This window comes from Melozone crissalis, unplaced genomic scaffold (genome assembly GCF_028551555.1).
Source record: "Melozone crissalis strain CALT ecotype California unplaced genomic scaffold, PUWL_Pcris_2 ptg000016l_1, whole genome shotgun sequence".
In the NCBI taxonomy this organism is placed as follows: Eukaryota; Metazoa; Chordata; class Aves; order Passeriformes; family Passerellidae; genus Melozone; species Melozone crissalis.
Window position 1 is genome coordinate 9227141 of NW_026535794.1, and position 22095 is coordinate 9249235.

At 38.1% G+C, this 22095-nt stretch overlaps 1 protein-coding gene across 1 annotated transcript in view; it reads right to left on the bottom strand.

The window, feature by feature from the left end:
- Positions 1-6584: 6584 nt before the first annotated feature.
- Positions 6585-22095, bottom strand: part of LMBR1 (limb development membrane protein 1) — a 63863-nt gene continuing 48352 nt past the window's right edge. The window contains exons 10-17 of the mRNA XM_054273480.1: positions 18326-18406; positions 17459-17535; positions 17149-17226; positions 16591-16664; positions 16270-16360; positions 14753-14819; positions 10388-10549; positions 6585-8442 (exon numbers count right to left, since the gene is read on the bottom strand). Coding sequence (XP_054129455.1) covers positions 8360-8442; positions 10388-10549; positions 14753-14819; positions 16270-16360; positions 16591-16664; positions 17149-17226; positions 17459-17535; positions 18326-18406 — 713 coding nt within the window. The 3' untranslated portion in view covers positions 6585-8359. The remainder of the gene's footprint in view (positions 8443-10387; positions 10550-14752; positions 14820-16269; positions 16361-16590; positions 16665-17148; positions 17227-17458; positions 17536-18325; positions 18407-22095) is intronic.

The following is a 22095-nucleotide window of genomic DNA, read 5'->3' on the forward strand; positions in this document are numbered from 1 at the left end:
TTCTTTGGGTCTAGAAAAGTTCATTTTAAATACTCTGATATATGCTATGGAGGGTCACTTTCACAGCTGGAAGGGAGCAGGTGTGCTGGTGGAGAAAAGCTACCAAAAGAAAAAGTGAAATAAAACAGTAAGAAAGTGTTCAGGTGCCATGAGGCTGTCTGACCTTGAGCTCAATCCTTCTGCCACCTCACTTCCCACTATCCAACCCACACTCCCTGAAAAAATGGCTCCTTCTTTTCCTAGCATGTTTTCTGTCACAGGAAATGCATGGAGAGAAAGGCTCACATTGCCTGGTCATGATACAGATGCCAAAATGTCCCTTAAAACTGCTGCACACATTTATGGGCAGAGATACACAGACTTGCGTGAATCCCTGCAGAGCTTTCAGACACAGGGGTACATTAGGAGGAAGTGGCCACAGTGAGCTGGGATTGCACTCAAGATGATTAAATCCAAGAAAAGCAATCCTTTTAGGTATTTATTTTGTTGAGTTCCCTGTGGGAGCATCTTCAGATATGAAGATGACATTGCCCAGTCCTATATGCAATATGCAGAAACATACTCAAAAGGCAGTAAAAACGCATAAAAATCTCTACTGAGGACAACACCTGAGATGCCTCTTCTCCCACTGTCTGTCAAAAAAACCAAACCAACCAAGCCCAAAAAATACAAAGAAAAAAGTACCGAAGATATGATGTAATGCCAGAGCTCAAGCTTGGAGGTGTCTGTGTCCACTTGAGCTCTGTGTTTCCAAAAATACATAAGCATCCCCAGAAACAGCAAAAAGGATGATAAGAGGCCTCCATAAAACTGTTGAGGGAATTGGGGTCACTTCTCATATAGAAAATGAAGGGAAATGTAACCTTTCAGGTGTGGAAAATAAAGGGAAATGTAACCTTTCAGGCATGGAAAAAGCAGTGCAAGCAGAAAGACTTGTTTTACTATGGATGTTTGAGAACAAAATTAAAGCTTAAAGCATGGCCAGGGCCCTTCACATTTGACATTTATGAAATCTTGGACAATTAAACAGTGGAATATACTGCCTAGAGACAGCCCAGCAATCCCATCACAGACAGCCCTGCCAGGCTGGTTAAATACCAGGAATAATGCAGCTATGTTTGATCCTGTGCAGCTGGATGGATCAAACATCTCCAGGTCCCTTCCAGCCACGTGATCCTTGAACTTTAAAAACAGCCTAAACTCTCCTGTGAAATGGAATTTAAAGTCTGAAGCTGTTTAAGTTACAGACAGTTTAGGAAGCATGGTGGTCAGGGGTTTAACATGTAAAAATTGCCCTTCAGTCAAACTATTAAGGAATTGCAAATTACTTACAAATTACATAATGAGCACACTTTGCTATAAACAATCCCCACTGGCCTAAAGCAGAGTATTCCAATTAATTGCACACCTGTCTTAAAACACAGGGCTGTGATGCCTCTGAATGTAGAGGAATCTCCATCACATTCCCTACATCAGATATTTTAGAAATGCAACCGTTTGAGAATCTCAAAAGCAGGTTAAATTGGGAGAAAGAAGAAGAGAGGAGAACACAACTATTCATACCAATTACAGACAGGATAACTTAGAATGACACAGATTATTTTTTCATTGCTTCTAATAAAAAAGGGACAAAACTCTGCTATAAATCACACTTTATTGAAAACACAGTAAAAAAAAATTGTCCTACAAAACATTCAGTGTAACATTTCAAACAAAGGAAAAAAAACATTACCACTGCTTTCCACAAAACAAAACAAAAATATCAGCCTAGCTAAGGCAGCAGATTTTTTTTTTTTTTTGTAACACAACAAAATACCCACAACAGAGAACATTATAAACCATAATTCTGGGTGACCTAAAATGAACCAGGAAGGGTTTGATGGGGAGAAGGTATCTACACCAAACTGTTGGGATTAAAGTAACACTCAAAGCACAATTTTTCAGCTTTGTTATACCTTGGTCAGATACATCCATGTGAAAGTCAGCTGCTCAAGACTGTGGAGTTTACAAAACCTGAAGCACAAATCAGACCAAGAGGGGACCACCAGCTCCATTCAGCACCTCCCAGCCTCACGCAGTTCAGAGATTGTGCGTAATTTATCTTTTTGTTTTTGTAAACTGTGATATTAACCAGGAACACTGCAGTGAAACCCTGAATGTGCACAGTGAAGGTACCTGCTGCCATCATCACAGCCCAGCCAGAAGCATCAACAGCCACGGAAAGGCCAGCTCAGAATTGTGGTTTTAAGGTCATGCCACCCAAGCACACATGAAGCCAATTCCATGTGACAGCGATCAGGGGGCCAGCAGCACCCTGAGAACATCCCCAGTGTCCTCACTGGGAATTTTAAATACAAAAATTAGTGGAGACAAGAGCAACACATGATCTCTACTTAGGTAATGTGGGGTTGGGCCCAAACCCCACAGGAAAGGAAATATTTTGTGTACATGTGTTTCATACACACACACCAATATTTCAAATCCCATACCTAAATACATTTTCTTTTTCTATCCAATTCTCCTTAAAGCAACAGAAATCACACCAAATAAGGCAAAAATACTTTGAAAGCTACCTTTAAGAAAGTAAAAGTGACTGAATTTTTTTTGTTATATAAAGCCAAGGAGGAGAAAGTACTCAAGAGAGATTTTGCGACTCTTAAGAATTTTGGTCCAGACTGGAAAAAAACTCATGGTTAGAGGGAAACAGGAAATCATGCACCAGCCAATTTTCTTCTTAAACATTTAAACACACCCACTGAATCCACTGCACAGGTATCACCATCATGCCACTTCTCTGAATGATCAATTCACATGAGGAGAGAAGGCCCAAAACATGCTCCTACACATGAAATACAAAAATCAGAGAAAGGTGAAGAGCCTGAGCTCAGCACCTCTCACAGGCTGACCCTGCTGAGAGCTGACACAAAGTGTGCCCACCTGTCACTGAGGGAGGTGTCTCTGCACACCCCACAGCAGAGCAGGAGCACAGCAGGAGCCACCCTGCAGTGACACCAGCCCAGGGCTCCCCGTGGCCACACCAGCTCCTTCCCCTCACTGAGAACTGGGGCTGTACCCTCATAGCCCTGGAAGCTCAAAGCACAAATACATACAATGACTAAACCCTCTCACTCATGATCCAAACTGACTTGAGCTCTTGGTAATTTGTTAGAGGACCCTCTAGTGACAAGATTGCTTCAATGGAATCTAGTGGTTAAAAACAAACTCATAGAAGTGAACATTTTTGTAGTGGAAGAAAAGCTTTAACTAGGGAATATCTCTCTATGTGGAAAAAGAAATATATTAAAATCAAAGCAGGTGCCCCAATACTTCAATAGCTGCTATCTATGGAAGCAGGGAATAGAGGAGGAATGCAAAATAAAGCCCAAGAAAGGAGCTTCATCCAGTGATGCTGACTATAAAACAATGTTATGGGGGTAGGGAGAAAAGCAACAGCAGTGCTTGGGGTCAGTGATCAACAACCATCCAGAAGCAGCATTCCAAAGTGCTCAAGTAGGTACATATCAACATTCAGATACCTAAAAGCCTTTAAGAATTAGGATTTCCTAATTTCTATTTGATGTAAGGCCTTCATAAGATAGTTTCTAAATAGCTTGGAATTCAGTGTGTCAAGAATATCAGCATTTACAGGATATTTCTCACACTCTTTGACTGTTTGGAGTCACCTTCTGTATTTGTCAAAACATATAATGGTATGCATATTTTAAAAAATCATAAGCAATAAATGAAGCTAAAAAGTGACTGATAAAATATGGCAGTTAACACAAAATAGCAAGCATCCTAAGGTTTCTGTTGCCAAGACAGAGATACCTTCACAAGTCCACAGGCTTCTATTAAAGTCCAAGATACTGTTTCACTGTGAATCACAAAGGAGATTTTAAGAAGCGATTAAATTTTTTTCAGTGTCAGTGAATTACTGGCTTATTTAGAGAACATACAATTGACATTTGTATACTAATGATACCCATTTCTTTCTCTTTGAAAGAAGAGTTCTAGGTCCTTCAATTGTGAAATATTTTAAAAGCCTTCCATTAAAGTTGCCTTCTGGTATGTTTTCTTACAGTGCATAAATCAAATCTATGTGGATTCTTCTGCTGTTTCATGTTTTGTCTATCTCAAGGGGGCAAAGTAGAAAAGGGGATAGACAAGGTATCACTGTGTGGCTGGTGGCTGTGGCCTTAGTTTGCTCTTGCTGAATGGGATAAATTCAAAAGTAGCATTTTTGTAAAGTTCAAATCTGACAATGTGACTGAAATAACCTACCAGCTTACCAATAGCAAATTCAGTGTTCATGGGTTGGGGAGGGAAGTCAGTGTAGGCAATCTTGTCTCAACTCAGCACTAAAATAACAACAAAAATCCTAATACTAGGAGGTAGGGAATCTTATTTCATTTAAGCAATTGAAGCTTCACAGTTCACATCAACACTTTTTAAAACAAAACTAAGCACATTTCTTTTTGAAGAGGTTATTTATGTGGCCTTAACGTCCTGTCTCTGCCTAGATTATTTCCCCCTGGTTTTAAAAAAAATGCTATTTTCAAGATCAGACAATATGTTAAACAGGATTTAGCTGTTCTCCTGTATTTGTTACTTCAAAATTTTAGATGCCAGTCCACTAAGGGTAAGGCTCATTTGCTGTACATACATCACCACCCCACTTCTGGGAGAGGGAGAAGAGATGGGAAATAACCTAGAGCATGCTACAAGAACTCAAGGAAAGCCACATGCAGGAAGAGGCCAACTGCTTTCTGTTTCTACCTTATCCCTTTCCAATTTAGACTGCAAATTCTTAAAGAAAAGGCCCATCATGTCTTCACTACACAGCACTGGGCACATGTGGGCACCTCAAGCAGCCTCAGCTGCTGCACAGCCTCAGGGGTGAGTGGCAGAGACATGGCGGGAGGGACAGGGGCTGCAGGGCCTTGGTACCCATCACTCCTGGTGACACCGGGGAGATGTGACACTCCTGGTGACACCAGGGAGATGTGACACCCCTGGTGACACAAGGGAGATGTGACACCCCTGGTGTCCCCAGGATCTCTCACCATGTCCCTTCTGCCAAGCACCTGCTGCAGGAGCTCCTCCCTGCCTGTGTGGGCAGCCCAGCCCTCCCTCCACTGGTGCTCCAGGGGTACTTGGGAATCAGACAAGGAAAACCACTTGTCAAATCTTTTAATTTCTATGACACTAAAACAGCCAACAAGGTCAAAGGGATCAGAGCAACAGGGCCAAAGATAAACAGCACATTACAGACAGTAAACAAAGCTCCCTATGAATGCAAAACTGTCACTTGTACAGTAACCAATACTACTATTTTTTAGCTTAAAGTGATAAGCATGTGTGCTTCATGCTTAGAAATCCCACAAATATTACAGTTCTGCAATTGCATTTAATATTGTGCTACCAACACAGAAAAAAGACAAAAAACAGCTAACCTAAAAACATTCAGTTTACACCTATTTTTTGGTCTTGTGTGGTATCTAGTTGAAGATGGAAGCATTGATGTGCTTTTTGCCTCCTAAGAAGTGAGGCAGATGTTAATGTTACTAAGATCAGCTGTATGTACCTTGAAGGTATAGACCACCTGACTCTACATGAGTCAAATACAGGAATGTATTGTCAATATCCATTAATGAATTACCAGTTGTTTGTATTTAAGTGACCATATGATTCTGTGAGAAGTATACAGTGACCTGTGTCCTGCATGCAGTGACAAAGCTTTGCATAAGCACGTCATCTTCAAGGCCAAAGGCATATTTTAATGTCACAATATCAGCAGTTGATTTTAAAACACAACACTGCCAGGGTAATTCTGAATTTCTCACCCATCTTGGAAACCACACAGCAGCTCAACCATCCCACAGAGTCCAGTGTCAAGTTTTCCCTAATGCAGCTTTAACCCACGCATCTGCCTGCAGAATCCAGCAGAAGGGGAGGGCACAGTCAAGGCCCTAACATTTGTTCTGAAAAAGAATTTTAAAGTCTTGCCTGAAGCTTGAGTGCTTCTCAGCAGGAACTGCCCCTGCTCAGTTGAAGTAATTGCCCAACTCACTTGCAGAAGCCACACACACGTTAAAATCCACCTTTTTCTGTGTTCTTGGGTCACTGATGCCATGACAAACATCCCTCCAAAGGCACAAAGAGCAAGACCTATGCTGGTTCATACTCCTAGGTTTATTCCTAATATTAATTTCTTCAGAGTATATTAAATGTCTTAGCATTGTAACAGAAATATCTGTTATCTAAAAGCCAACTGGCCTCACACACCACAGCTCACCACCCCGTTAAGACATGAGGACAATTTTGGTCATACAATGACTTGCATGGAAAAGTGGAAATATTTCACTGAGTTTTAACTATGATGCCAATACATAAGGCTACAAGCTCTGAGAATACCTGGCTGATGCCCCTAATAATATATCTCCCAATATTTTAAATATAAACTCTTTTTAGAACAACTTTGAATTATAGCTCTCTGCTAATGGTTGCAGAACTTTGACTCAGATAAAGATTTCTCACTAAAGTGTCAGCACTAAACAAGAGAAAAGATGCTTGTAAATCTTAGCGAAATCAAATAATTTTACTTTTTCTTCCAAGACTTGATACAACACATCAATAGTCAGTTCAATAAACCTTGAATTTATACTGATCACACACACACAAAAAAAAGTAATCCTCTAGCATCATATTTACTACAGAAATATTTACATTATGCCCCAGTTCAAGTCAGAAAAGGCAGCTGAAAAATGATAAATCCTCATGTGTACTGGAGCATGATTTTTGAAGCACTTTTGGGGAAACAAAAACAAGCAGACATTCACACACACAGCAATAAGGCCTACAGCCCAGAGCAGTCATCTCAAGAGAACAGCCAAAGAGTTTCTGACACAAGGTTTACCTTATTTTGGAACCACACTGGAAACCAAGTTGTCACCAATGAATATAAGACCTCAAACTACAGACAGGCAGACTTGTTTCACAGAAATAGGAATTGAACAGGAAAATTTTCTGGCTCCCCACATGAAGGGGCACTCACTGAAGGTGTCCCCATTCCAGTCTGTTTGGAGATTACTTGTGGCTGAGCAGGACAAAAGTGCAACCAGACTTTTGAATACTTACTTGGTATTTTTCTTTACTATAAACTGCTTAAAGGATTCCTAAGGCTGCAAGGAAATGCTACAAGAAAGGACATTATCACCCACTGATGCCATCTTGAATCTAAGGCCTCTGAGCAGTTCAACACTTCAGCAATTCAAACTACCAAGACTGCACACACATGTTTTACTTACCAAACCACCTACTGTCATCTCTACAACCTTAGAACTTAATTTATGATATCTACACATACAGGCCTATATACATGAACATGTGTACATTAAAAAACAGGCTAGTGACAGATAACTGGGTTATGCCACTGAACAGAAATCCTGGTAACTGAAGTATAAACTCAGAGAAATTTACTTCAAATTAAAGATTGTAGAAAACTGCAACTGCAGCCTCCTAGGCCTGTGCTCCTTGCATTGATTCCAGGTACTGCTTACACACAGTAGCTCATCAAAAATTTCACAAGGGTCTTGGGTAGGGAAAGGGACCTCCAGGGCACAACAGCTCACAGAACTGAGAGCTGTGACAGACAGTCTACACAGCTTTTTACAAAGCATACTAGGCTCAGATTGAACACTGAAGTTAATCTTCATCTTGGACTTCTGTAAGACATTGTTTGACCGCCAGTAAAGCAAGCTGGCATCTGGAGCTAAGGACAGAGAGCTGAAAACACACTGGCCTGCTGAGAAGGCACCATGACACAGCCTACTGCATCCAGCACTGGGATCTCTCCTGTCCTTTTTAACTCACTCTCAGTAGAGCTGTTCATCTCCTGTCATGGGTACCTACTCCAGCTACTTTGCATTTCCAGTGAGGGTCATATTGGCCTTCAAGTGTATGTTTTCTTCTTTTTCTTTTTTTATTTTAATCAAGTCCCAAAGTTATTCTTTACAGCTGTGTTTGTATAACACAGGAGGTACTGTGCATTCAAATGGTAGCAAGTCTGAAAATAAAGATGTGAGACTTTCAACAAATAAAAAGGAATGCATTTTTCTCTTCAGCTTCCAGTCTTCAAGGCACCTCCTGCATTAACCTCCTGGGAAATAAACAAGCAGACCAAAAGTTCACTGGAAAGAGAAGAATCTGATACACCTAACTTCCTCAGAAGCACACAGCATCAAAATGAGACAAGGCTCGACCCTAACTAACAACTAAAGGCAATATAAAAATGCTGATGAGATGACAGGAATGCCATGAGGTTGATGTTTTCAGCTCTGCTGATTGCAGGTGATTGTTATCACAGTGTTTTCTGATGGCCATTTGCAGAAGGCTTTGTCTCCGAGTCTCTTGGATTGTTTGATAGGTGAAGTTTATCTAATCCTGCAAAACATTACAGAATAAGGAAGAACTTAGACTCCCCCTTGTTTCATGCACACAGGCATTCAAAAGAACACAGAGAACCCAAATCCTACTTTGTGATTGCAGACTTCACATTTGCTGAAGACCAGAACTGATGTTCTACCTCCTGTAAGAATTGCTTCTGGGAAATTCCCTCAGTGTTGTTTAAGTGAGAAAATCCATTAAAAGCATGGCAGACAGAGGACCCTAACTTTCCATTGCTTAAATCACAGACTCAGATATTAAGAACCAAGAAAAGACTGGCAATAATTTACCCTGTTGCCTAAAAATACCTAAATAATTACCTAAAATTATTCATTTTATTAATTTGATAATTAATTATTAATTATTTTAAACTATAACATCTTTTTTGTATATCACCCACTGCTGATCTTAATGTCATTTGTGATGACCAGATCACTTCTCTAAACTATTTATATGTCAAATTACATTTTTATACTACACTATTACTGATTTATCTCTGTTTCCAGCCATTTGTTCTTATTGCACAATTCTCTATCGTGAGTGCTAATTCAAGTGTCACATCCTGCCCCAGGCAAGCAGTTAAATTATCCTTTTTGAGGGGGAGGGACAGGAGGAAAGATGGCAAATTTAGCCATATTTTATTCAAAAGAGGCATGAAGTCAGTCTTTCCTTGCTTGGTACAGTTTCTCTCTAAAGTCTCCTATCAAGTTCTCTAAAGCTGGGATCAAACCTGGGAAGAGTTTCTTATTCATTTTGTGTAGACTACACTGAAGTGCCATGATGTGAAAAGTTAAACTTATTGCATTGTTGGAATTGGAATTCCAAAACTGACTGCACTACTTATAATATAGTCCTAATACGTGATTTTTTTGGTCACGAGCCAATTTTGGTTCTCATTCTCTGAATTCCATGGGACAGTTTTTAGCAGACATGGTTTGTGATATACAGCACTGAAAACAAACCCAGTTTGTGCCAGGAACCTGCACATTTCAGGGTTTGTGACTCCCTATTTGTGTCAAATCCAATGATCATTACCCTACTGTGCTTGCATTTTATGTTTCTTAATCTGCCTTCAACATCTGTAATTTTTTATTAAACACTTTATTTCTAATTATTTAACAACAATTTTAAATTTATCTTCCACGGGGATTCTGGGAAGTGCTTGGATTTTGTTTCAGCATCACAACTCAAACAGTGAAAACTAACATCAGTACCTTCTAGATGATTCTATCTGAATCCTCAGCTACAAAGAAACACTAAAGTTTCACCATTAATCCTCTCAATTTAAGCAAATACTACTCTAGGGATCTAAAGAGAGAGGAGCTTTGTTAATTAGTAAAGATAAGATGGGGTGACAAGAATAAAAAAAATAAAAAATATTTTATGCTCTTAGTCTCAAATGTGTTTCAATCCTTTCTTCAATGGTCAAGAAACATCAATGCAAAATTTGATTGAATTTTTGATTATATCAAGTACAGGTTTTACTCAGCCAGTTACTAGGGTTCTGTACATTCTGTACAACGATTTTCTGAATAGATGTTCAAAAAAAAGTATGACAACAAAGTTGAGATCTCTGCTAACTATTTATAGGGAACTACTAAGTTGATTTATACAAAAAAGAAAGACGACCCATACACAAGATGAAGTTTTAATGTGGAATAATTGCTCCTAGCAATGAGAATGTTTTGTGCTCTCCAAAGACTGCAAATCCAACTGGAGGTCAGTAAGTGCCACAGGCATATCACTGAAATCAACACTGTACCTTAGCTCTGGACTCTTCAAAAAACAACACGTTATTCACCCTCACACTTAAACTTAGAGAAATTTCCAGAAAAAAAAGTATTCTGTAAGCTGTGACAGAACTTTAGCAGTAGCACATCATGGTGTCAGTGGTGGAGAAAGGGATGCTGAAGCACAGAGTGAATTTTCAGGGCTGTGTTACCTAATGCCTTCAGGAGCTCCTCTCGCACAGCAGACGTGAACTTTCTGACCAGACACAACGTTGTCATGATAGCAAAGAGCAAGTTGTAAGATAGCACAATGTAGAAGTTCCCCAGCCAGTTGAACCTTCCAAAGTCTCCAAGGAGATCAAATCTGGTGATTCCTGTTAAATTGGATACAAGATTTAGATCAAAATAATCGTAACATTTTTTTTAGGAAACACAAAATTTTCCTTCTATTACATTTACATTTGGATGCAAAATTCTTACAGCTAGCACACCAGAAGACATATGGTTAAACAGACAAGACAATGTTTGTTGGTCACTATAAAACTGTAAGACACCTTTATCAAAATGTTTTTTAAATTTCATAGTGAAATGCTTGAATAATAGGATTTGAAATGAATTGTCCATTCTAGGTAAGAACTCTTTTTATAATATTAGTAAATGTAATTAGGAAAAAATCAGCTTTAGTATGAAAACTGCTTGAAACCTCAGTTTTGACAAAATCCTTACTGATTCCACAAAAAAATGAAATCCACCTTGAGCTTTTTTTTAAAAAAATACAGGTAGCAAACAGCCTTTCTGTGAGAGCCACAACATCTTATGGTAAACACTAAGCTCTAAAGTGTTCTTCCAGAGCGCTGCTTTTGAAACCAAAGTTTAAAAACATCTTTCCAAGTGCAGTTTTTCTCCTGGATCCACCCACCACTACAGCCATGGAGCATTTGCACAGAAGGAAAAGAGGCTGAAAGGTGGCGCTGACAGGTGTCCTTCACAGGGCACCTCCAACCCTGACACTGGGGCTTTGTGCTGATCAAAGGCCTGTCAATCAATAATTAAGTGAACAACATTTTTCTGAAACATGGAAACATCCACAAGGTGTAGGGCCCATGGCAGAAGGCAGAAGAGGAAGAACCACAGGTTATTCCTTTGTCAGGTGTCATGGAATACTGAACACATGGCAGAACATTGAAATGACAGCCACATTATCATTATCTAGAATTCAAAAGCTGTTTTATTCCCAAAAAACCTTTGGCACAGATGATGTCAGAGGGAAGTGCGCTCTCACAACAGTGCAAAAGCAGGAAGCTGACCCTATCCCAGAACTAAAATGGCAGCAGCAAATGAGGCAATCACAAAGTAGCCCTGGCTCTGAAACTCCTGAAAGCCCCTGATTTTCTATTATCTTATTTTGAACGTGTTTCGGGACTTTTAAAAACTGACTTCAAAAGTGATAACAAATGAAGAGACAGAATTAAGGGTCAGCTGCACTTCTTCCAAGGGCAAACCTGACACTTAGGAATCTCACTGTATCTGCACACCCAAGACTTGCAAGGCAGTTATCACAATGTTAAATATACACACTTCTTATACTCAGCATCTGTCATTTAAATTAAAACATGGAAATTAAATTTGGTACCTAATGGAAAAATACTGAAATGAAAAGAAGTTTCAAAGGATGAAACAAAACAATCACTGATCAAAACAGCAAAAGAGGCAGGGAGAAATACTAAAAAAGCACAGAAGGTCTTAGCACAGAAAGAAAAAAACAACTGAATTAACTGGTAAAGAGATGAAGGACAATAAACACAGAGCTGCTTTCCTGCTTGAAGGCAAACAGTGTCCCTAGCATTTCCAAAGCAGCAGTGTTTTGGCCAGATTGTGAAGCCACTTGAAAATTAAGAAAGTCAGGTTTGAATGTACAGGCTCCCAAAACTTTAAAGGAAAAGGAACAAAACAGGCAGAGCACTGGAGTTCTCTGGGAAAGGAAAAACATTCCTGGACTGACAGAGGTCCAGAAGAACAGTGAGCCATGGAGCAGTGTCACCAGGACAAACAGGAATGAACCCTGACAATTCTGTTACAGTAGGTGGGAAAATTATTGTCCATAAATTACATTCAATTTCTTCTTACAAACAGAAAAAGTCACTGCTCATCAGAAAAGTGACACAGTAACAGTCTGTAAACTCATGGGAGAAAAAGGTTAAAAAGGTTTTCATGTCCTTCTTACAGAAGCAGTTATCTACTCAGCCCACAGAGAAAAAAACAAGACTTTTAATAACTCTTCAGTAATTGAACAAAAACTTGCATATGTAGTGGCACAAATATATACACACAAAAGCTGGTGAAATTTTACCAAATAAACTATTAAACAAAAACCAAATGGTAGGTTTTAGACAGCACACACAAATAAATTTAAAATCCCCATTTACTTGTACATAATACTCAAGTGTAGAATTCTAGAAAAACTTCCATACACCAGAAAGTTCAATTTTCTCTGGAATTCTCTGGTTTTTGTATTCTTGACTTTAATAGCCTTGTTCCTAATTTGTTTCTCTGTGATTAGCAATATGGTGTTGGTGGGAAACATTTCTGAAGGGTTACTAAAAGGCTGAAAACTTCTGGGAAAATATGAGTTAACTTACTTAAGTAAAATCATTTCTTTTAGTTTAAAACTTTCCTGGAGTTCTAGAAGAATGACAGATTAGACATATCCACCACCTACATATCTAATTAGAATGCTATGAAACATGTAAGAAGAAACTATTTCCATTTTTAGAAGTTGAAAAAGGTCAGTGCATGTATTAGATAACTTTTGCTTTTTCACCTTTCCCATAAGGATAAAGTCTAGTCTTTTCTCTATAGCCTAGAATCTCGCTTTTTTAATAAAGTGAAAAGACTATGAATCTGCTTAACATATTTATTTCTTTTCATCTATTCAGTGCCACAGGGAGGTGACATGTAGTGCAACACACATTGATATTTCTGCAAAAGCACCACATGACTCACTGTACTCTAATACACTCTATTAATCCTGTTTGGACAGCTGTGACTGTGCATTTGTTAGCTGTGTGTTAATTGTTCCATCTTTTTTCTTCTTTTATTTATCTCTATGGCAAACTATTCAGGAATTTCACTTGTTAGTCTGGTTTTTAAGTGAGTTTTACCATTAATCTGTTTCCTATGAGACAACAATGGACCCAGCGTGTACACTTGCTCCCACAGAATCTGGTTATTATCAACTGGTAATCTCATGGATCATTAACAATTAATTTTGTTTTCTTTTAAACAAGTCTTGAATGCAGTAACTTAGTGGACACAAACTTATGTTACAATTCTATTCTAAAACAGTGATTTTTCTATGGCTCCATATGCTAAAATTATTTTACTTCTTAGACCTTTATTATACTGGTTATATTTTAAAAGTGCACTGCTTTAAGTACTTGAATTACCCTTTTGAATTTTTGTGAAGTTTTACAACCGATTTTGTTAAGTTCTGGAATGCTTACTTTAAGATTCAACTCTCCAAAATGCACTGCAGAAGGTTTTTTTATTTGCTATCAAAATGATTTATAATTTATTAAAATATCCCCTCATACACAGCATGAGAATATCCAGTATAATACTGGAAAACCACGAACTACTCTTGATTCAAGAGTATTTTCCCTCAAAGGAAGAGCAGCTAGAGAACTACAGAGCACACACTGTTGGTCTGTGGGCCTGAGCTCAAACTTCTAAGCTTGTACTTAAGACTTGTACAGCCTGAGGTGAAGATTTTTGTTTTGTTCTATTTAATGTTCCCAATGAAATTCACATTAGTTACAAGGATTCTGCACTACTTAAAACATGTAATAGCCTTGCAATTTAGCTCCAAGAATTCAAGCTGAAGATTACCCAATTAAAGTGAAGATACAACACATTTTTCCAACTGCTTATAACAGATTAACTACTTCAAATGCTACTGCCAATCCTTAGCAATAAAATCAGGAGTTGTTCAGTTCTGCTATGGTAGACTCCAGATTGTTAAATTTGAAAAAAGAAGTTAACAAAAAATACAAGCATGTTATTGTAGGGGAAATTAAAGTAGCCTGTATCACTGCTGATTAAAAAACTTAAATGAAGAGTCATTAACTCTTTTTAAAAAGCCATTTGCACTCAGTGTTACCTTGAATTTCAGACACCAAATCCCAAATGTATTTCTTGACAGGAACTAAGCACTAATTTCACAGTGAACATGAAACTATTTCAGACTGCTCTGGACAATCAGTTTTCCTATCTTTTCATCTGACAATCTCCTGTTTTAAGAAGTTTCAAATCTGACCTTCTTAAAATAATCCATTCTCTAAAAAATGCTTAGCATCATTTTCTTTTTAGAAAGCATGTTCTGCAGTTCATGTACATAGATGTATGTTCAACAGTTAATGTTTGTGTAGAAATGAAGGTCACAGATACATGTTTTTTCATCTGAAAGCGATGGCAAATTACATACCTATTATGAAAAATACAGGTACAGGCTCTTCTTTTTTCTTGTATTTTTTTTAATTAAACATCCTTTATTATGATGTTACTTCCATTTCACTTACCCAGGGTCCTTGACATCACTGGCAAAGCAGAGCTCAGCACCAAGATTGAGACACAGTTTCCAATTATCTGTTTGAAAACGACAAACAGCATTTAAATGATAAATGAGATTGCTGAAGGGAACACAAAGAAAAACAGCGGTCAAGATGAAAAAGAGTAATTCTTAAAAGGCACATTCTTCAAATTGAACCTAAAGCAATTTACTGTAACATACTGTTAGTCTTGCTGACTTCTGTCACTCCTCTCCACATGGTGTTACACAAGACAAAAATGATTCCAAGAAAAAAAATCAAATATGTATTCATGTGCTTCTAATCAAAGTGTTGTGTATGCTCAGATCCAAAATTATTCAAAACAACCATGTTGCAAAGCATCAACTGTTTACTTACTTCCTGTGAATGTTTTATAAAAGAACAATTCCATGGGCTTAGAATGGATGACATACATCAGCTTAAGCCCTGGATGTAACTGCTTGCAGGATTAGCACTATTTAAAAAATTACAACAAAGAGCTTCCTTTCAATTCAATGCCTGTTGTCTACTTTAAATAATACAAAAAAATTCACAGCTGTTAGATTTCTTCTGTTCTTGTAAAGCCTTTAAAAAGAGTAATTGAAACTTTCTTTCACAAGGGATCATTTTCTTCAGGTCTAGTTCTATCAGAAGCCAAAAGGAAAAAAAGTGAACTTGAAAGTAGGTAGACATTTGTACATTCACTATTTATCTCCACACTATTCCTGATGTACTGTAAACAATCAATAGGAAATATTAAGAACATTCCAACTCTCTACTACTTATTCCTCTCATCATTCTGTGTGCATACCCACTCTCTCACTTCCAACAATTTGTAGTAAAAGTACCTTAATCCATTACTTAAATAAAAAAAATATATAGAAACAATGAAACATATTGAAAAAATAATTAAATTCAACATCTGTTTCTTGGTTACTGATCACTTCCCCATGTCAGCTGGGGGAATATTTTGCCAAAAACCTAGGCATGTTCCTCCCAATTAGGAAACAGCATTGGTTATGCTAAAGCCAGTGCTAAATTGTAGAAAGTCGAATTAGCTTCAGATTGCAAAATGTTGCTGAATAGCTGTCCTCAGTCTTAGTTTCATTATTCAAATTTGAATTACTTTGTCTGTATTACTTCTAGCAACCACGTTGTTCAGATCTCAAACAAGGTCCCTGAAGTACAGTTAACACAATCAAAGTTACTCATTAGCAATAAGTTCCCTTTGAAGGAAGTTCTTTCACTTGCTTTTCTATAGCCAGTTAACAAGCTCTGCCATTCCTGGCTTTTTACAAGTGAATGGATGCCATCCAAACTAAACAGAGCACATCCTTTTTCCCACTCATTCAGCATTTTGACAATCTTCCAGTTTGTGTTTACGCAGCTTACAAACAAATACCGATCACTGCAAATGAGCCATTCAGGGCAATTACTAAGAGAGTCAGTTTGTCTTGGGTGGCAAGAAAGCCAGGAGGGGGCCATGCCCATCCCAGATTGTACCTTACCTTTGTCATGGTTGTGTCATCCTTCCTGGGAGTGAAATTCTCAAAAAAACGAAGACTGTAGAAGCCCACGACAGAAGATACCATAAGATAGCTGTGAGAATTAAGGAAAAAAGGAACCCCCAAGGAATGCAAGTTTCACTCAAGTTCTCAGCAGTCTCCCAAAAGTCTTAAGAACTAAAGAAAAAAAGAAACAAAAACAAGTGTTTGAGAAGGACTGACCTATCTTTCTTCTTTCCAAGCCAGTGTCTTAGTGTATTATCAGTGTCCCAGAAAACTAGACAGAATACTTGTTAACAGACTGAATTCCTTCAGAAAGGATACAAAATCAAAATGATTTCAAGTGCTGCTCCCACGAAGCCAAAGGTGGATAAGGAGGCATTTCCTATTCCAGGTCCCTACAAGGAAAAAGACACTTTGCATAATTAAATAAAAGATACAAGCAAGAGTTCATAAAGTTAATTTCTACCAAGAACACAACATGTAACATCTTATAGGTGATACAGCCTTTTCTCAATTCAGTGTTTCAGGGGGGTTCTGATGTCCCACATTCCAAGTCCCCCCACTCCATGCAATGGCACCAGCAGCTTTCAATCTGCAGTGAAATGCATTGCAAAGACAGAACTGCAAACTCCAGATTACTGATCTGCTGTTGCACATCATTGTATCTACATAAAGCTTCTGCACTATTTTAGTAAGCACTCACTACAACATGGCACGTAATAAATGTTTGTGTGGGCACAGGAATGAAACCTAGAAGCAAAGTCAAGGTCAAGGCTCATTGGTTTCCATGTTATTAAAGCAAAATCTCTCACTTGCACTTCTGCAAGGCATCCAAAGCTTTACTAAAAATATAAAAATTGTAAGAGAAGATGACTTTACCCCTGATCCCTTGGGCATTGCAGTCTCATCAACCAACAGGTAAAGAATGTTGAGAGCGACTAAAAGAACTGAAAAGGACTATAAAAAAGAGGAAACAGTCTTGTTATTGAAAAGTATTCCACATTTTTAATCTTCAAATTTATCCTCCTCACCAGACTCCATAATGTCTGGTTTTTGTTAAATGGTCAAGAACAGAATATCAAGATTGCTGCTTAAACAATCCTCACTCAAAAAATTTAAAACTATTTTCTCAAATAACCAAAGAACACTTTATACTTTTTGCTGGGAAAAAAAAAAAGAAAATTCTTACTGTCTCAGTCAGGAGCAATATCATGACAGCTGGATAAACTAAATTCCTCTCCCAAGCAGAAGCTTTTTTCCTACGTTCTGTTCAGAAGAGAAAAAACATAAGCCTAATACCATAGATCAACTTAGAATAAAACAAGGAAGAATCATTCAGCTACCCATAAGCTCACTATAAATATAAGTAACAACAGTATCCTGATCTGGAGCAAACATCAACCAGCTCATAAGAACATCCACCTGTACAGCTCTACAAAGCAATGGCAAAAACATGAAACTTCTCTAGAGAAAGGCTGGGGAGACAGACAAGCAGATTTTTCTTAGAGGCATGTTTCCCCTTAACCTTTTTCTTCCCCTAGCACACAGCAGTTCCACAAAGTTTAAAATCTGATGAATTTACACTGTTTACATGTATATTTTAGCATGATCTAAAGGTCAGAATTTCAGATATTTAAATAGTATTTTCCTCCTGTAAGGCAGGAAAGACAGAACTAACTTCACTGGACATCATTAGCATGTGCAAGAAAAGAAAAGAAAACCCTGTTTGAATTTTACAGAAATAACTCAAACACAAAAAGGAAAGTAATGTCATCAATTAGCCCAAATATTCATAAGCATATTATACATGAAAAGCTACATGCAAAGAAGTGTTACAATTTCTCTAAAATAATGTTAAAATAAGATCCAAATCAGACTCCCTGCTTAATTTTTTTTTCTTGGATGGGTGCAATGATTTCATCTAACATATTTGCAAATGCACAAATTTATTTAAGAACAAACTGGAATCAATCAAGCAACTGCTCCAAACTAAACACAGCACCTTAATGTCATTTAGTAAACTACAATCTACATGAAACACTAGAAAGTTCATTACCTAGATTTGTTTTCTTGCTTCTCACTTTTTCAAGCTCACGTTCCAACTCTACTGTCTGGTATTCCACTGTGGAAGAGACACCTTTTAAAACAAAAGACATGATTTTCTTTTGGATGTGACTGCAAGGCACACAGTGACAATTTGGATTTAGGAAATATCACATTAAGCACTTGTGACTTTAAGCTGCAGGTGTTTCTTTGAAACTCTTCAAATACTTTTCAAAAACAGCAGAGTCTACCCAGAAGAGTTCAGCACAGAGGTTGCAGCACCATCTCCTGTGATCCCAGCCTTTTTGCTGATGCTGAACTTTCACACAAGTCCAATGACCAGCCATAGAGTGACAGACAGGATGTCTCAAATGCCTCATTCTGGATTCCCTACAGGATTCTGGTATCAAGATGTAAAGAATCCCCAGATGCCCTTCAGGAGCACTATTATTTAGCAAAAGTAGACCTTTGCCTTTAAAACGACCAGAGCTCCAGATTCAGCTTCTGCCCCTCCCTCCCTCCCTCCCTTTCCTCAGTAAGCTCAGTTTCCACACTGCTGACCTGCTTGCTGATGGGTCTTGTGCTCATACCAGTGCCTGCTCTGTCCCTCCATGCCACAGTCAGATATTCCCACAGCCACCGTGAGACCAACCTCTTCCACTTTCCAGTTCACAACATACATGTGTCCTTGTTGTGCAACTCCCCAGACTTTCTCCTGTACATCAGCTTAGCCCTGGCAACCATAATATTAATCCCTTTTCTCCTACTAATTTTCTGCCTAAAAGGTGCTCATTAACTTTTCTTCCTATCCTTAGGCAGCCTTGAGGAAACCCAGCACATTTTCTCTCTCCATCCTTTTCCTCTTCAATCTTCCATTCTCTTCCAACCACTCCTCTTTTCCAGTGCAAGCACAACGAGGTTTCCCTCCTTGATGCCAGCTCCTCTACAAGCCCTGCACAATGTTCAGGCACTGACACAGCTCTGCAATGCTGACTAGAAATCTGCTGTTTCAGTTCCCATCCCATTATTTCTGCTTTAGCTTTCACTCTCTGCAATCACAACCTGGAAATATTCTACCTGGGATAAGTTAGAAACTCTCCACTCACCTTTGTCCAGAAGTAAAAGGGATGAAAGTGAGGCAATCTCACCTGAAAATAAGTTAAGGGCTCATATTTTCCCTGTCTATTCCAGGCTAATTTCACTCTGCAATAATACACCATGGCAGTGACAGTTCAAGGTCTTAAACCCAAAGTCTTCTCTGTTGTTGTTTTGCTGATTTACATTCACACCTTTCACCTGCTGGCCATTCCCTACCCTCAGCCTCACCTCTGGCCATGGGCTAACCTGTAAGAGCACCATGTTCCATGGACTCCTCTTAAACAGTCTCTAATAAATTTATATGAGATTAATATTCTTATCCAGGCTTTTATCTGATATCTTGATCACTTGCCTACAAAATCTAAACAGCACTTAGGCTGCTGGCACAGCAACACTACTTTGTAGTCCAGTCCCATTATTTCCTTATTTTCTGTTGTCTCCTCATCCATCCAGCAACCTCAAGAAAAAAGGTGACTCTTCTTATTGCAGACTATGAAATACTGATTTGTTCAATGCAGTCAAATCACCAATGAAACATCCAACTGTTAAAAATTTTAAATGTTTAATTGAATTAACTGAATGTTTCTTTCACACACATTTTTGCATATAACATGCAACTTCTGTGCTTTCTCTAAACTTTTATCTTGAATATCAGTGACATAATGAATATGGGATAATATTTACAGGGCTTCAAATATATAAATAACTCTAATCTCAGGACTATTCTTACTATTCTATGTAAGACCTACAGACACTGTTCCATTACAACATCTTATCAATTGAAGTGCCTGAAATACAAATGTCAGTTCCATTTCTCTGGTTTTTTAAAAATTAATCATAATACACAGGTTTTCAGAAAAAGTCTTTAAAAAACCCAAGCTAATTATCACTATAAAAATAAGCTTTTGTAATGATGCATTTCCCCCAGAAAAGTCTAAAACATCTGTTTTATGGAATGACTAATTACTGTTAGGTGGGAAAAAGAAGAGCAATAGAGCTCAGTGGGAAAAGAACTTTCATGGAAGTGCCTGAACAAGAAGGAAAACTCAAGTCAGCATCTGGTGTTTTCTTCTTTTCTGTAATTGATTTAGGAGTCTCTGAGGAAAAGCTCAGTTCAATATATATCTATGTTTTTTTCTCCCCTCAACATAAAACTCCAGAGCTGAAAACACTGATTTCATGGGAGTCTATCCAACAAATCAGCATCATCACAGAAGGTCATTAAGACAGGTCAGGAGAAATTCTGAATCATATCTAAGTGCTGTTGTAGTTCCTCCTTAAAAACAGTTGCAAACAACAGGTTGCTACACAAAAGGATATTTTATGAGAGAGGCAAGGTTTCAGATAAGTCAAAAGAGTATTTGGAAAGGATGCAGCTAAATTCTTAAAAGCTCTCTAACATTAGCTTTATTTCAAACACGCACAAAGTTCAATGTCAGCGCTGTCTAGCCAATAAATCAAATTGGTAGACGAGACTTGTTTGGACTAGCAATGAAAAGTTAGAAGGGATTCTCCAAGAAAGCCACAAAGCAGCTCATTTAAGGTCAATTTAACGGTATTATTCTGTTTTTCTTCCAGCCCCGACATAAGATTTCAGTACCTCAAAGGAAATTGTAAGAGTATCTATTTGCATTCCCCCAAGGTGATTGGCAGTTCACCACCAATTAGTTCAAAATTACACTGTTACTAGTGTGCAATAAAAACAACACCTTTCATCTTTCTTACATAGGTAAGGATACCTTCAGAGCCAATAACTTTGATCAAGTAAGTATTTTTGATCCTACTCCACCCGTCTCTTTGGATTCAGGAAAACTAATAGCTGAAGGCAACTTTTTTCTTTTAATATAAAAAAGTCCCAGCTTTATTTTTCAACTGTAGGAGTGATGTGGGTACTGAAATATAATACACTGGAAACAAACATTTTCCCAAAGCCCAGTATCTCTTCAATAGATAAAAAATACTGGGGTAGATAACACAATCAAACTTTCCCCTCCCTCCTCCTCTGATTTTCAGTTAGACACTGCAGACACCTGAGGAGGAAGAAAATTAGTTCCCACAAAGAAGATCTACAGTTTCACAGATAGATTTATTTTCAAATATGAAAAGCTTTACAATCATCAGGTATCACTTAAGCCTCTGCTCTGGTCCTCTTCATTTTAATCAAAATTCAACTCTTTAGTTATACATATAAATAAAGTATATAATTTCAGAGCACTTTTCTGGAAACCTGCCCAGCAGGGTTACTTAAGCACCACGGATTCCACCACCAACATGGTGGGAGAGTTCCAACAACTAAGGCAGAGGAAGTGTGTAGAATATATCCACTGTGATACAGCAATGGTGACAATCTGTGTGCTAAAACATAGATTATGGCCTCTAACATCACAGACACCTTTTACTGATGTAATTAGCACCATCCCCATTTATACACACTTTATAAAATACAATAAACATGGTAAACATGACCCTTCATAGTTCTGGCAATGATGTCAATGCTTCTGGCATAGAAAGGCTTCTGGAAGAGAAGACAAAGTTTTCCATGCTCACCATAATGAGAACTGGGCTTAAATTTACTAAAAAACTACTACAAAAATCCTGCAAACTATCTTCCTGCACATATAACACCTTGCCCCAACTCCATGCAATATGCAGTTTAGATTTTCATTTACTTTTCAGCTTAAGTCC